The sequence below is a fragment of the Orycteropus afer genome, unplaced genomic scaffold, assembly GCF_000298275.1.
Source record: "Orycteropus afer afer isolate SDZICR_OR568_19922 unplaced genomic scaffold, OryAfe1.0 scaffold00021, whole genome shotgun sequence".
NCBI lineage: Eukaryota > Metazoa > Chordata > Mammalia > Tubulidentata > Orycteropodidae > Orycteropus > Orycteropus afer.
The window spans coordinates 13,058,065-13,074,179 of NW_006921608.1; the positions used below are offsets into that span (position 1 = coordinate 13,058,065).

The 16,115-nt window shown below is 36.7% G+C and overlaps 1 protein-coding gene and 1 non-coding gene across 2 annotated transcripts in view; both read left to right on the forward strand.

Moving 5' to 3' along the window:
• RGS22 (regulator of G protein signaling 22) overlaps nt 1-15,274 on the forward strand; it is a gene marked incomplete at its 5' end in the record, with an annotated part of 150,188 nt that extends 134,914 nt beyond the window's left edge. Inside the window, 4 exons of the mRNA XM_007934882.2 lie at nt 2,539-2,691; nt 9,816-9,914; nt 14,919-15,012; nt 15,129-15,274. Coding sequence (XP_007933073.2) covers nt 2,539-2,691; nt 9,816-9,914; nt 14,919-15,012; nt 15,129-15,274 — 492 coding nt within the window. The remainder of the gene's footprint in view (nt 1-2,538; nt 2,692-9,815; nt 9,915-14,918; nt 15,013-15,128) is intronic.
• On the forward strand, nt 6,666-6,772 carry LOC122152239. The gene has a single exon (XR_006164472.1). It is a non-coding gene; the product is annotated as a U6 spliceosomal RNA (small nuclear RNA).
• Nucleotides 15,275-16,115: the final 841 nt, after the last annotated feature.

Below are 16,115 nucleotides of genomic sequence, written 5' to 3' on the forward strand. Positions count from 1 at the left end.
TTTGGGAGAATTGAAAAGTAGGGTCATTTGGTATATAGAGAAAAAGGAGTATTTAAGGGTTAAGAAGTTCATGGTAAAAACTATTGTGATCTTCTAACACTGGAATAGGAGATTACTTAATGAAATGAATGATAGATAAATATAAATGAAAAAAAATTTAGGCCTGCATTTCATTAAATATCTCTAGCTTATAAAATTCACAGCCCCAAGAGGCTATAGAATTCATTGATAAAGCTATATTTTAAAAGGAGTAAAACTGATGCATTTGAATTGTGGTGTTGGCAAAGAATATTGAGTATATCATGGGCTGCTAGAAAAATGAACAAATCTTTTTTAGAGGAAGTACAGTCAGAATGCTGCTTGGAAGCAAGGCTGGCCAGACATCATCTCATATGCTTTGGTCACATTGCTGGAGAAGGAGATCATGCTATGTAAAGTAGAGGGTAGGCAAAAAATAGGAAGACTCTCAGGGAGGGAGATGGACACAGTGGCTGAAATGGGCGCAAGTGTAGCAACAATTGTGAGGATGGTGCAAGACCAGGCATTGTTTCATTCTGTACATGGGATCACTGTGAGTTGAAATGGACTTGACGACACCTAAAACAACAACAAATAATTTTAGAATCATGATGACATTCATGAGGTGCTCTGGTGGCGTAGTGGATAAGGCACTTGACTGCTAACCAGAAGGTCAAGCGGTTCAAACCCACCAGCTGCTCTGAGGAAGGAAGATGGGGCAATCTGCTTCCATAAAGATTTACAGCCTCAGAAATACAGTGAGGATTGCTATAAGTCAGAAACAGCGTGATGGCAATGAGTTTTAGGAGCTCTGGTAGTAGTGCCTGAGGTATTTGACAGCTAACCAGAAGGCTGGTGGTAACCCACCAGCCAGCCACTCCTCGGAAGGAAGACTGAGTGATCTATTTCCATAAAGATACTGCCTCAGAAACCCAAGTAGGGATCGCTATGAGTCAGAACCAACTCAACAGCGGTGAGTTTGGTTTTTTTTTTTTTTTTTTGTAATAACATTCACGTACTGAAAAGAGCAGAGAATACCAGGAAGATGTTTACCTGAGTATTAATGACTACAGCAAAGACATTCGACTGTGTGGAATGGATCATAACAAATTACCGATGATAATACTGCAAAGAATGGGAATTCCTGAACACTTAATTGTGTTCATGAGGAACCTGTACATAGACCAAGAGGCAGTCACTCAGACAGAACAAGAGGATACTGTGTGGTTTAAAAACAAGAAAGGTGTGTATCAGGATTGCATCCTTTCACCATATTTATTCATTCTATATGCTAAGCAAATAATCCAAGAAACTGAACTATATGCATAAAAACATGGCATCAAGATTGAAGGAAGACTCATTAACAAGCAGCGATATACAGAGGACATGACTTTGCTTTCTGAAAATGAAGAAGACTTGAAGAATTTACTGATGAAAACAGAGACTAGTCTTCAGTATGCTTGGTAAAATAGAGGGTCAGCAAAAAAGAAGACCCTCAGGGAGATGAATTAACACTGTGGCTGTAACAACGGGCTTAAACCTAGCAAGGATTGTGAGGGTGCGGTTTTTTGTTTTGTTGTTCATAGGGCCACTGTAAGCTGGAACCAATGCAGTGGTACCTAACAGCAACAACTGAAAAGAGGGATAATGAAACGTGCCAGCGCAGGGCTCTGTTTATCACTGCAGCATTTATTTTTTAAAATTCCTCTTTTCCCCTAAGAATTGGCTTGGAGTCTAATGGGATCACTCATTTTTCTCCAGGGCATTAGGTAAAGGCCATTCCTAGCAGCAGGATTTGGACTTGTTGATCTCATGTGGCAAGTCCTACCTTCTTGGAAGTATGCCTCTGGAACTAATGGAAAAACTTGGCATGGGTATTTGAGCAACAAATCTTATCTCTATAAATATCACAATTAATCACTTAATATAGAGTGTCCTCATAGAAAGCATTTGTACCATTCTGCTTTTTAAATGTTACTTTTCTTGCTCTCACATAAAAGTAAGATTATATCATTTAAAAGTTACTCAAGATTTATTCTTAGATCTGCAGCTTTGTTTAAGAGCTTTTCCAGAGGCAAAATGGTATTTCCTTTCTCTAAAAGAAAGAAAAAGGGAGGAGGTTCCCCTTGATGAATTGAATATTTGGAATACTTGCATAAAACAGCGAAGTGTGTGGCAGATCAGCTAGTGTATGTTTTAAAAGAAAACATAAATTTCTGATTTAAAAAGACCTAATGGATTCTTTATTAATACAATCAATTGGTTAGGGAAACATAAAGAATAAAGTGACTTTTAAGTGTATTTTTTTTTTAAAGAAAGACTTCTCATTGGTAATAAAAAACACTGATGATAAGCATGTGCTGAGCTAAACTATACCAAGATGTCTGGAGACAATAAGTTAGAGGAAACATGCTGTATATTAAAGACAGAATAGTTAATCCATTATTATGGTGAATTAGAGTTTAAATTGGTACATTTGTATAAAATTGTAATCTGAGACATACTTTATTTTTTATACAGATGACAATTTTTGGGGTTCTGTTTAAATTTTGGCCTCAGTTTTGTGAGTTTAGGAAGAACTTAACTGATGAAAAAATTATGAGTGTTTTAGAGAGACGACAAGAATATAAGAAAAAGAAATTTACAATTGTGGATGACGAAAAATTTGTCAAGGTGAGATTCATTTTGGGTTTAACGAGACTTTCAAAAGTATGTGATATGTGTGAATTTGTAAAAGGCTCTGGGCTGGGGAAAATACAAAGCAGTTATAGAATACAGATTTTAGTGGTTTTTAAACCTTAAAGTCAGAGGTTTCAGATTTGTTTTTGAATTCCTCAAAACCCATCTCGAATGTCATCTCTTCTGTGTAAAGGCTTCCTTGACTCCCCGAGGCAGCACGACCAGCCCCTTTGTGTGCGTCACGGCAGTAATATTCCTCCCTCTCTTAGGACACCCCTGTCCTTTGATTAATGTTTTGCATCTGTTTTCCCCACTGGACTGAGATCCTCAAGGACAGTATCTGTCTTACTCATCTGTTTCTCATAAGCACTTATACTATGTTCAGCACACAGTACATTCTCAGTTGTTAATCATTGTTCATTGACTAAATGAAGGAATGAAGGAATGAGTATCATGTACTTAGGAGTGGTATTTCCAATATTAAAATTATAGAATGATACACTGACTGTGAAAGTTATAAATATGAGTCATTAATTGGCCAGCCTGCCTTTTTGTCTATTAGTCCATTCATTCATTCATCTATCTCTTTATATTTATCTATTTTATTTTAATTGAGCAGTATTTTCTCCCTAGTAGTATATTTCATTTTATTTATAAGATTGACTATTCTATTTTTAAAAGAAATGTAAAGATACCAAAAGATTCAAAAATAATATAATGAACACTCATATTTGTACTGGTTGGCATGTTAACATTTAGCCTCCTTTTTTTTCTCTTAAGAAATAAAATATTGGACCATTGTCTGCCAACCCTATACATGGTCTTGGGTACACTCCCCACTTCATAGACATACCTAGTTGTTCAGCCAGTGGTCCTGTAAGTGTATTTGTATGATCTGAATTCCCAGGTGTGTAGTAGAGATGACAAGGGACAAGGTTGTAGTCACTTCTTGGTCACAGCCAACTACCCAGAGGGTTGAACCTGTGGGCTAGGGACCATAGTCACAGGGGACATCAAGCTCAATTGGCATAACATACTACACAAAACATTGTACCACCTCCTACTTTGGTGGGTAGCAACTGGGATCTTAAAAGTTTGCAAGCTGCCATCTAGATGCAACGATGGGTCTCTCCTCGTCCAGAGCATAGAAGAATGAAGAAAACCAAAAACTCATGGATACAATCAGTCCTAGTAACTGATACACCATCCAATCTGCAGCCTATACGACTATGAAACCAGAAGAACTAGATGGTGCCCACCACTGTTATCCACTTGGAGGGGAGTCTATGTAGGAGATCTTGGATAGAGAGGGAGAACAATGTAGAACAAAACTCAAACTCATTTGGAAAAAAAAAGGGGGACCAGATTTGCTGGTCCGATAGAGCCTGGTGGAACCACTGAGACTATGGTCCCTAGCTGCCCTTCTTGTCTGGAATTGAACCCATACCTGTGGCTTCCAGCCAAGCAAAGCACAGGCATAGGAGTTGAACATTTACCTCAGTAAATACACTCCTTGGAGAGAACAATCATAGGAGAAAGAAGGGCTGTTTATGCACAGGGAGAGAGCTCAGGGGGCAGGGGTGCATGGAGGGTTGGACACAGGGAAGAGGTGACTGTCAGGAGGAAATGGGAGGGGAGCTGTTGCATTGTGGTGAATTGTGGTCAATGTCATGAGACAAAGTGTATGTGAACTTCAATTTGCTCTGTAAATTTTCACCCAAATCACACACAAAAAAAAAAAAAAGAAAGAAAATATTGAAAATTGAGTGAAATCTCTTTTAAGTCCTGCCCTGAGTTCCATTACTCTCCCCTTTCCCCAAAAGCAATCATTAAGTTTGGGATACGTTCTTCTAGCACTTTTAAAAAAGTTTTTTTTAATATAAGTATATGTATTCTCTGGTAGCATAGTGCCTAAGGCACTTGACTGCTAACCAGAAGGCTGGCGGTTCAAACCCACCAGCCACTCCTCGAAAGGAAGGTTGGGCAATCCTACTTCCGTAGTGATACTGCCTCGGAAACCCAAGGAGGGGTCGCTATGAGTCGGGGCCGACTCGACGGCAAATAACAACAACAACAACAAATATGTATTCACGAGCATTACAGGGCTTACATGCATTGAATGAACTTACAGCTTACATAAATGGTACCATTTGTGAACTATGTCTTTATAGATCTTGCTTTTTACTTTCAACATTATTTTCTTAATTCTACCCACTGGTACACTTAGATCTACTTCATTCCATTTAATGGCTGCATACTATTCTGTCATGTGAATAATGTCCTACTTATTGTCAGATATTTATTTTCTACTTTCTACCTTTACAAACAGCACTGCAGGCAGCATTTTTGTAAATGTCTCCATATGCACATGTGTGAAAAAATTTTGGAATTGCTGGGTAATAGGATACGTGCAGTTTCATTTTGTTCACTGAATGCATCAGTTTACATTCCTGCCAACAGTATAGAGAATACTACTTTTCCTCATTTGATAGTCCCTATTTTGTACATCCAGACTCTGAAATTTTTGCCCATTTGATGACACATAGTCTTCCATCATGCTAATGCACTTATTTGCATTTCTCCAGTTATTGGCAAGGTGAGACAACTTTTCACATGTTGACTGTTTGGACTCCCTGCTGTAGTAAGTTGATTGTTGAGGTTTTTTTGGTCCATTTAGGGGTGAGCTGTTTTTTTACTTATTCATTCCTAGGAGTAATTTATGAATCTGGATGCTAAGTCTTTTGTTATAAACATTCTAAAGAACTTCTCAGAATCCATTGCTTGCTTTTTGCCTTCATCCCAGCAATGGATGAGAGTTGAAGTTGCTCCACATCCCTGGCATTTGATATTGTGGTATTTTAGTTAGCCTTTCCCTAATGCATTTCCCTAACGTTAAGCATCTTTTTATATGCTTTTTGCCATCCTTACATCTTCTTTAGTGAACCGTCTACTCAAATCTTTTGGCCAGATTTTTTTTATGAGGTTGTTTATGTTCTTGTTAATTGAGTTTTTATAGTCTTTTATATATGCTGGATACATGTCATTTATCTAAAATATATTTTGCAAATCATTTCTCCCAGGTTGTGGCTGGATATTTTTATCTTCTTAACAGTGTATTTTGAAGACCAAAGGTTATTTTGACAATGTACAATTTGATTTTTTTTTTTTTAATGGTTCTTGTTTTTTGAGTGCTATCTAAACTACTTAATCCAAAGTGACATATTTTCTCTAGAGATTTATAGTTTAGCTATTTTATTTAGGTGTATGCTTATCCATTTTAAGTTAATTTTTGTATATGGTGTGACATACGGTCTAAATTCATGTTTTTTGCCTATTGGCATCCAGTTGTTTAAGTATCACTTGAGTATAATTAAAAAGACTATCTTCACTCTATTGAATTACCTTGGCACCTTTATTATACATCAGTTGGCCATACATGAGTACCAATGAATGTGATAAAAGGAGCAATAAACATACAAAATTCAGTACAGTGGTTACCTTTGTGGGTGTGGTGGAGTCAGAGGATGGGATTGAGGAGTAACCTAAAGGGCTTTCAAAGGTATTGGTAATGTTCTATTTCATAAGGTTTGGTGGCATTGTTATTATTTATATATTATATGTTATAGATATTTTTCTATGTATTAAATAACTTTTTTACATGAACAATGTTATAGACTAAATGGATCATATTTTCAGAGTTGATCTTTGGTTGATGTTTTGTATCATCTGGAGGTTGAGAGTATTTCCTGTGTACAATGGGAATCAGAGAAGACTTAAGAGCCAGAACATAGAAAGGAGTGCCTGCAAAAGCTTGCTTCTCAAGTCATTTCTTCACAATGTGGCTTCACATATTTTTGTTGATGTATTATAAATTGTATAAACATGAGGAGCATTCATAGTCATATACAATAATCAAACACAGTTAAATATAAATTATTTTTGGATTATTCACTTAAAAAGTTTTTCCAGTGATTGCTTTGGCAGCACATATACTAAAATTGGAACGATACAGAGAAGATTAGCATGGCCCCTGTGCAAGGATGACACGCAAATTCGTGAAGTGTTCCATAGTTTTGAATTTGTTCTGTAAATTTTCACCCAAATCACAATATTTAAAAAAAAATTAAAAATAAACAAGTTTTTCCACAATTATTTCTTTCCCAATAGTTTCAGTGATAAATAATTAATCTATTAATATAAAATCTGACTCTCTCCTCAAACCAACTATAAATCTGGCCCAATATGAAATTTAAATCAGCAAGGAACAGACTTTGTTAAGTGAAAATTCTCACATTTGCCATCTCTAATCCCTTGAGACAAGTCCATATCCAACTGAGCTGCATAAATATAATCTGAATATGTAGACTCAGGAAGACTATTCCTGAAGATATTGGAAGGTTTGATGTAGGGGGAAAAATGAATGTTATTTACTGCATGTCTGCATGGAGTCAGGGATTTGAACTGGTTCATTCTGGTTTGACTTCCTGTTGAGAATTTGCATTTCCACTCCAGATATACTGAATCAAATCGTTGTTTTAACAAGCTCCGCCAAGTGATTGTTACAGATCTCCAGGTGAGTCTTCTTCATACCTAAGATTCACTTGGGAGCTTATTAAAATGTAGATTCTGATTCAGTATATCTGGGGTGGGAATACAAATTCTCAGCAGGGTGTCAAACTGGACTGAATCAATTCAAGGCCCTGCTTGGAATTCTTTTATTGCACTGTGCTGCACTTTTTTTTTTTTTTTTTTTAACATTTGATTGTGATTTGGGTGAAAGTTTACAGGACAAATTGGTTTTCCATTCAACAATTTGTACACATTTTGTTTTGTGACATTGATTGCAATCCTTACAATGTAACAGCTCTCTTCCCATTTCTTCCCTGTGTTTACCATTTCCATTTGTCCTTTTGGCGTAGTGCCTAAGGCATTTGATTGCTAACCAGAAGTCTGGCGATTCAAACCCACCAGCCACTCCTCGGAAGGAAGATTGGGCAATCTACTTCCATAGAGATACCGCCTTGGAAACCCAAGGAGGGGTCACTATGAGTCAAATCGACTGGACGGCAGTGAGGTTTTTTTTTTTGTTGTTGTTCCTGCCTTCTGAGCAAATGCTACGCTTTTGATCTCATATAATTGATTGTTCTAAGGAATGTGTACCTCCCTGGTGTTATTACTCAACTTATAGGCTGGTCAACTGTCTGGCTGCAAGTTGAGAAACAGGAGTGAGTCCAGTTTCAGGCTTGATGGGTGTGTAAGAGCCATAGTCTTTGACTTCTACCAGTCTCTACCAGACCAGTAAACCTAGTCTTTTTTTATGATTTTGAGTTTTGTTCCACATTTTTCTCCCATTCTATCCAGGACCTCCTATTGTGATCCCTTTCAGAGCAATCAGCAGTGGTAGTGGGGCATAATCTAGTTCTTCTGGTCTCATGTTCTTAGAGGCTTGGGTTTGTGTGCTGCATTAGTCCTTTGGACTAATTGTTTCCTTTTGTGTTTAATTTTCTTCATTCTTCTTTGCTCCAGATAGGAGAAAACAGAGGTTGAACCTTAGATGGCCACTCATAAGTTTTAAGACCCATTGCTACTCACTAAAGTAGGATATAGAACATTGTCTTTGTGGATTGTATTATTCCAATTGGCCTTGATGTCCCCCGAGGCTATGGTCCTAGGCCTCAGGCCCAGCAACTCATTCCATCAAGTTATTTGGTTATGTGTAAGAAGTTTTCATAGCTTTGCCCCTGTATGTTCTACTATATTCATAGATATATTTGCAGCACATATTAATATATATGTAGACATATCCTCTTTCAGACTTATATTTGTGAGTGGAGTACCATTCATCTTTCCACACTTGTTCAGCTTGTGTGTCTGTCTATGTATTCACTCATAGATTGTTGTTATTACTATTATTGCAGGATTGGATATGTAATATTATTTACCTTTGTTGCCTTTAACTGTACATTTTATGAACATGTCTTCAGTAGCCTCTTAACAGAGCTTCTCACCCTAATCCTTTTCTTCTTTCACCAGACTTTTAGGGAGCATTCAGTACATATAATTACTATACTAGGTGCTAGGGATCTGAATATGATTTACATATACTTTAAAGGTAGACAGATATATAGACACTTAACTGCAAGTGATGTTAACAAAAAAACTTTTGAGATCACAGAAAAGGAATAATCAATTATTCTACAGGGAAAGGGAAGGGACTTCATGTTGTTGTTGTTGTGTGCCGACTTCATAGAAGATACAAATTTGAATTAATATTAAAAAAGAATTTGGTAAATGGTTTTCAATCGTTGTATATTGAATTAATGACTAGAAAAGTTAGAAGAATATAAGAAAGATCTCTTACTCTACCTCAAGGCTCTGAGGAAGAATGTCACAACTTTCTAGCTGTGGCTTTAACTATTTTCTAATTGCTTAGCTATATATGGTAAATATATCGTCCAAAACAAAACTTGGGCCATGTGATGAGAATAGAGAAAATATTAAATTGCAGTTTCCCCAGAAAATCCAAGCGGTATGCTTTTATGATTCATATAGTATTTTGGTTATGGAAATGCACGTGTCCTTAATTGAGCTCATACATTCATGAGTGTTAAAATGGTAAATATTAACAATTGAAAAGCAACCATTTTGTAGGATTAATAATCCTAAAGAAAAAAAATGAATTCTATTTTTGAATAATCTTTCATTATATACAATAAAAATATTGGTATCACTTATTGGTAACTGCACTTTTTTAACATGGAAAATGTAAGTTTAGGACGACCAATAAACTAGACTATGCATTTTCCCTAATGAGGAGTCTGAATGGATGTTCATGAAAATGTTTATAATGGTTTTCATTGGTTTCTAGAATTTGGGGATGAGTTTTACATTCTACTTCATAATCACCCTCTTATTTATTTTGAATACATTTATATTAATATAAAAGAAAATGAAAGATCAAAACAGTAGACTATATCATATTAATAATACAGACTTGATGAAACCTCAAGGGTATGGTTCACAAAATATTTTATGAGGTGTTTAACTCCTTAATTATGAGTTTAAATTAACATTTTATTATCCTTTTTGTGGAATAATTTAATTTAATATAATTACAGGATGGAGCCAAACAACATGGATATATTTCAGGGACAGTGTCCAAAGCAGCCGCTTTGATCAGTGAGTCACTTTTAGATTTGCAAGCATACGGCCGGCAGGTAAGCAGGAATGATATGACAGATGTCACTTCCTCTATAAAGCATTAGATATCGGACAGCAATTCAGTCTTTTACAGTAGTAGAGGTGTGTTTGTTTAAAATGAGACTACAATTACAATACTAGGCAAGACTAAAAAAAAGAGGGGAATTTCCTTGAATCTTCAGAGAACATTAAAATTGCAGCTGATTCTGAGGGAACTTCCTCAACATAATTAAGGGTATATATGCAAAACAACAGCCAACATTATTCTTAATGGGGAGAGACTTAAAGCATTTCTATTATGAATGGGTACCAGACAAGGATCCACATTATTACCACTTCTATTCAATACGTAATGGAAGTCCTACCTAGAGCAATAAGCCAAGAAAGGGAAGTGAAATGTATCTAGATTGGCAAATAAGAAGTAAAAATATCTCTATTTGAGGATTGTATGATTTTACACTTAGAAAATCCCAAAGATTCAGTAAGAAAATTACTGGAATTAATAGAAAGTTTTGGCAAAGTGGCAGGGGACAAGATCAAAATACAAAAATCAGTCGGATTCCTTTACACTAACGAAGAGAACTCTGAAAAGGAAATCAAGAAAGTAATACCATTTACAATAACCACCAAAAAGATGAAGTACCTAGGAATAAATCTAACCAAAGTCACCAAAGACTTATACAAAGAAAACTACAAAACATTGTTACAAGAAGCCAAAAGAGACTTATATAAATGGAAGAATATACCATGCTCCTGGATAGGAAGACTTAACATTGTGAAAATGTCAATACTACCAACGTGATCTATAGATACAATACAATCGTTGTTGTTGTTAGGTGCCATCGAGTCGTATCTGACTCATAGCACTTTTTTATGCACAGCAGAACAAAACACCGCCAGGTCCTGTGCCAGCTCCATGATCCTTGCTATACTTGAGCCCATTGCCACAGCCACTGTGTCAATCCATCTTGTTGAGCACCTTCCCCCCTTTCGTCGACCCTCACCTTACCAAGCATGACATCCTTCTCCAGAGAATGGTCCTTCTGACAACATGATCAAAGTAGGTGAGACGAAGTCTGGCCATTCTCACTTCCAAGGAGCATTCTGGCTGCACCTCCTCCAGGACAGATTCATTGGATCTTTTAGCAGTGCAATACTGATCCAGATTCCATCATCTTTTTAAAAAGATGGGAAAACTAATCACCAACTTTATATGGAAAGGAAATAGACCCTGGATAAGTAAGGCACTAAAGAAGAACAAAGTAGGAAGCCTCATACTCTCTGATCTCAAAACCTACTGCTCAGCCATGATAAGTTAAAACAGCCTGGTACTAGTACAATGGCAGACACATAGACCAATGGAACAGAAATTAGAACCCAGTGAATCCATTCACCTATGGATAACTGATCTTTGACAAAGGACTGAAACTCATTAAATGAGGCAGAGAGAGTCTCCTTAATAAATGATGCTGGCAAAGCTGGATAACCATTTGCAGAAAAAAATGAAGCAGGATCCATATCTCATACCATATACAAAAATGAACTCAAATTGGATCTAAAGACCTGAACGTAAAACCTAAAATGGTAAAAACTATCAAAGAAAAAAATAGGGACAAATTTAGGAGCCCTAATTCATAGCATAAATACACTATTGAACATAACTGAAAATGCACAAATATGAGAAGACAAAATAGATGACTGGAACCTCTTAAAAATTAGACACTTATGCACATAAAAGATTTCCTCTAAAGAGTAAAAAGGGAACATACAGACTGGGGGGAAATGTTGGTAATGATATATCTGATAAGGGCTAATTTCTAAAATTTATAGAAAACTCCAACACTTTAACAACAAAAAGACAAATAATCCAATTAAAAATGGGCAGAGAACATGAACAGACACTTCACCGAAGAAGAGATTCAGGCAGCCAACAAACACATGAAGAAATGTTTGTGATCATTAGTTACTAGAGAGATGCAAATCAAAACAATGACATATCTCACCCCAGCACTAATAGCAAATTTCAAAAATAAAACAATAACAAATGCTGGGGAGGGTTTGGAGAGACTAGGACCCTCATGCACTGCTGGTGGGACTGTAAAATGGTGCAATCATTGTGGAAGATGGTGTGCCCCTTCCTTAAAAAGCTGGAAATAGAAGTACCATATGATCTAGCAATCCTACTAGTAGGTATATATCCAAGAGAAATAAGAGCCATGACATGAACAGATAGATGCACACCCATTTTCATCACATGATTCACAATAGCAAAAAAATAGAAACAACTTAAAATGCCTGTCAACAGGAATGGATCAACAAACTATGACACATATGCACAGTGGAATACTATGCAATGTTAAAAAAACAATAATGAAACTATGAAATATCTCATAACATGGATGAACCTAGAGCACATTATGCTAAGTGATATTAGTCAATCACAAAAGGAAAATATTATATGAGAGTACTATTGTAAAAAGTCTGGTAGCATAGTGGCTAAGACACTTGCCTGCTAACCAGATGGCTAGCAGTTCAAACCCACCAGCTACTCCTCGGAAGGAAGGTTGGGCAATCCTACTTCCGTAGTGATACTGCCTCGGAAACCCAAGGAGGGGTCGCTATGAGTCGGGGCCGACTCGACGGCACATAACAACAACAACAACAACAACAACATTGTAAAAAGTCAAGAAAAGGGTTTCACCCCAGAAGAAATACTCTTTGATGGATTCCAGGGGTCAGAGGGGAAGGGAGGGTAAATCACTAACTAGAGGCTAGATATCCAAGTTAATAAACTTGGATGAAGTAGAAGGCCAAAAAAAAAAAGGTGTAGGGGGGGAACAATAAAGTAATTCATTTAACCTATGTACCAAAGGGGCAGGGAGGCTGCATCTTCTGACCTCCTCTAATCCCACAAGAGGAAGACAGAATGACCATCAGTAGCCCAAGGCCTATCCCTGTGAGGCCAGATGTGCTGCCTCCCTCCAGCCCTTTCACCAGCCCTGACACCAGCCATTCCTCCTGCAGCACCCACCACCTCTCTGCTGGGTTCAATAATTCATTGCAGTGGCCACACAGAACTCACAGATTATGGAGTTTATTAGGGAAGCAACAGGCTACAATTCAAGTTCAGGAACACGCTCAGTCTTTCTCAGCCAACAGTTTCAGTCTCTCTCCCAGCAGTGAGTGTCTCTGTTTTTCTCTCAGCAGTGTGTGTCTCTCACGTCTCCCAGCTGGCACTGAGAGACTCCTTCTGCCTCTAGGAGGGCTTCTTTTGAGCCTGGCAGAGTGACCAAACTAACCAATCCCAACATCAGAATTCTATACACCTGAGAGAGAGCGAACTTCCCAGAAAATTACTTCATGCTGCTCCCAACAGAAATACCCCAGGTGGATAAATTTAACAATCAGAAGCTACTCAGTTGCTCATAGCAAATTCCAACATGGAGTTTACAAAGACTTATGGCTAGAAAAGCCAGACTATGTAATTTACTACACTGGGCTATGTGAGGGCAAACTCATGAAAGATTTCTGAGAGGTAGTTTTGGCATTGTGTATCAAAAGATTTAAAAATGTGCAAAATTCTTTGACCTGCAATTCTACTTCTAGGAATTTATTCTAAGAAAATAATCATAGATGTTCACATAGATATGGATGTTGTGAAAAGATAAATACATTTTTATGGGAAAAAAATGTTCAAGTGATCTGGACAATATCAAAGAAAATAATTTCTTGAAATACTTGAAGAAAATTTTTGCAGAAGTTAAAATGACTATCTTTTTGGAAAAGAGAAAATAAGAATGCCAAATGCTTAGTCTCTATGTCTTAATTCTTTGAAGTGGTCATAAAATGTGTCAGCATGTGATCACCAACTAGGACATTTACAACTTTTATGTTTACATTTATAACTGGCACATTAATATGCCCTCCCTGAAATTTCATGAATTCATTTTATGCCCACTTTTGATAATTTGTATTGATGTTGTTTGCATCTTGGGATAATAGTAACTCAAGAAACAATCCTTTTTGGTATTTAGGAATGTCAAATAGATTCAGTTACCCAGATAAGATAGATTATGAAACCATTACCGAGACAAGAGAAATGCCCAATTTTGTGGAACCATGCATTGAAACAGATATACCTAAAAGTGTATGACCTAATGCTATTCATTGGCAAATGACTGACATTTAATTTCAGAAACATAGTGTAAAGATGAAGGGAGAAATCTAGAACTAGAAATACCAGGCTTACAATTTTTACTGTATCACTTGAAGCCTGCAAAAATAACTTAGTGGCCTTTGAGCCTGTTTCCTTCTCTGTTAAAAAGAGAGAGAGAGAAAGGAATAATTGTGATGATGTCCTGTTGTACAGATACCAAAATTGTCCTAAAAACCTAAAATTTTTTGGAAACTAAAGGCATTTTATAAATAGATATTAAGATTATAATTTAAGGTATACATTTTTAATTACTCTCACAATTTGTAAAATAATATTACCATTTTGCAAATGTCATGTTCCATATATACATTTGTTTCAGGCAGATTTTTCACCGACGTTCAACACCCCCACCCCATTTGGATCTTTCCCAAGCACCTAAATTAATAATCAAATTGTGACAGAATAACTGTCAAGATACCTACAAAGGTTTTGTGACATGAATTTACTGAGAAAAATAGTACATTATCACCCTCATATCCCCTCCCCACAACTAGGGGCCAGGCAATTTAAAAAATTTACATCAAGGCTATAGAAAAAATACTTGTATTTCATCATAAATATTCTTATTTAGAGTGAGAAAGATAGATCACTAATAATTTGGAGTACCCGATTCAAAGGTTAAATATAGGTAAGTTCAGTTTGTGAAAATTCATCTGACTGTCCATTTATGGTACGTGTGCTTTTCTTTATGTTATACTTCAATAACAAGCTTCAATGAAGAGGCTGATATAAGCCATTATCTTACCTTCCATGTCTTTGGGGACCAAAATTTACAGAATTAACTTTGAAAACTGTTTTTATATAGCCCACCTGGTGTTACTCAAAGTACATAGAAGCCTTAGAACAAGAGAGAATTCTTCTTAAAATTCAAGAAGAGTTGGAGAAAAAGTTGTTTACAGGTAATTTTTCTTTTTGCTTACAGGGTTGCTTTGTTATCTCCGATCACAGATTAATTTTAGAAGACTTTGCCAGTACTTAATTTACTGTTTTCCTTATTTCTCTTATTTTTATGCAGGCACACCATCTCTTACAAATTTTAAATCTAATATTTCAAGTATGTCTTTGAAAAAAGCCATGTCTTCCCACACCACCCAGAGTGAGTTGCTGGTGATAGTATATCTTCAGTTCTTTCTTATTGTTGGAGCTCTGACTCTTACCTGATCATCCAGATACAGAGGGTAGAAAAGAATAAGGACTGAGGCCCATAACTGCTCTGACCCAAAACTAGGAGAATTTCAGTAGGTGTAGGCCTCAGTCTCTCTCTGTCTCTTGTTCATTCTCTTCTGCAGAGGAAGAAAGACTAAGATGGATACCTAATATTTCTTCCCATTTCCAGAGTAAGAGGACCCACATGAGTGTTTATACGCTGCTGCTGGTGGGTGCAAGAGGAGTCATGGTCTGAGAATCGGACAGTCCCATCCAGGCCCCTCTAACATGCGTGCATGCACACACATACACACACACACACACTAATAAATGATGAGTAGGAACACCTTATCTCTCTTTTGAATGTCACAGTCTCCTGGGAAGTGAGGTCCCTGGAAGATGATAATTTATTGTCTCTATTTACTTATCTAGTCTTCCCTTCCACAGAGAACAAATATGGAAAAATGGGCTTTAGTTCAGTTTTCCCAAACTCAGCTTTTTCAAGTTGGGAATACAAGAAAAAACTGAAAATGAAAGAACTGAAAATGAAGCCAGTGACCAATCTCCCATTCAGATACTGTTGTGATTGATTTTACAGCTTTACTGGATTCTGACTTTAGAGTTTAGTGATGCCTTTACAAAATAGGAATAGTATAAATGTGGACTGTATGTAACTTAGTGACAGTGCCCTTGAATATCCCAGTGAAAATCCCTTTCCTCTTTTGTTGTGTAGCGTAACCTTTTGGTTTCTCAAAATCCTTAGTTCTCTGGGTTTTGGGAGAATACTATGAGCAGGCCTTAGAGTTCTTAGTCTGCTTATCTATTTCTCTCTTCTCCTTTACCCTAGACATTGCAC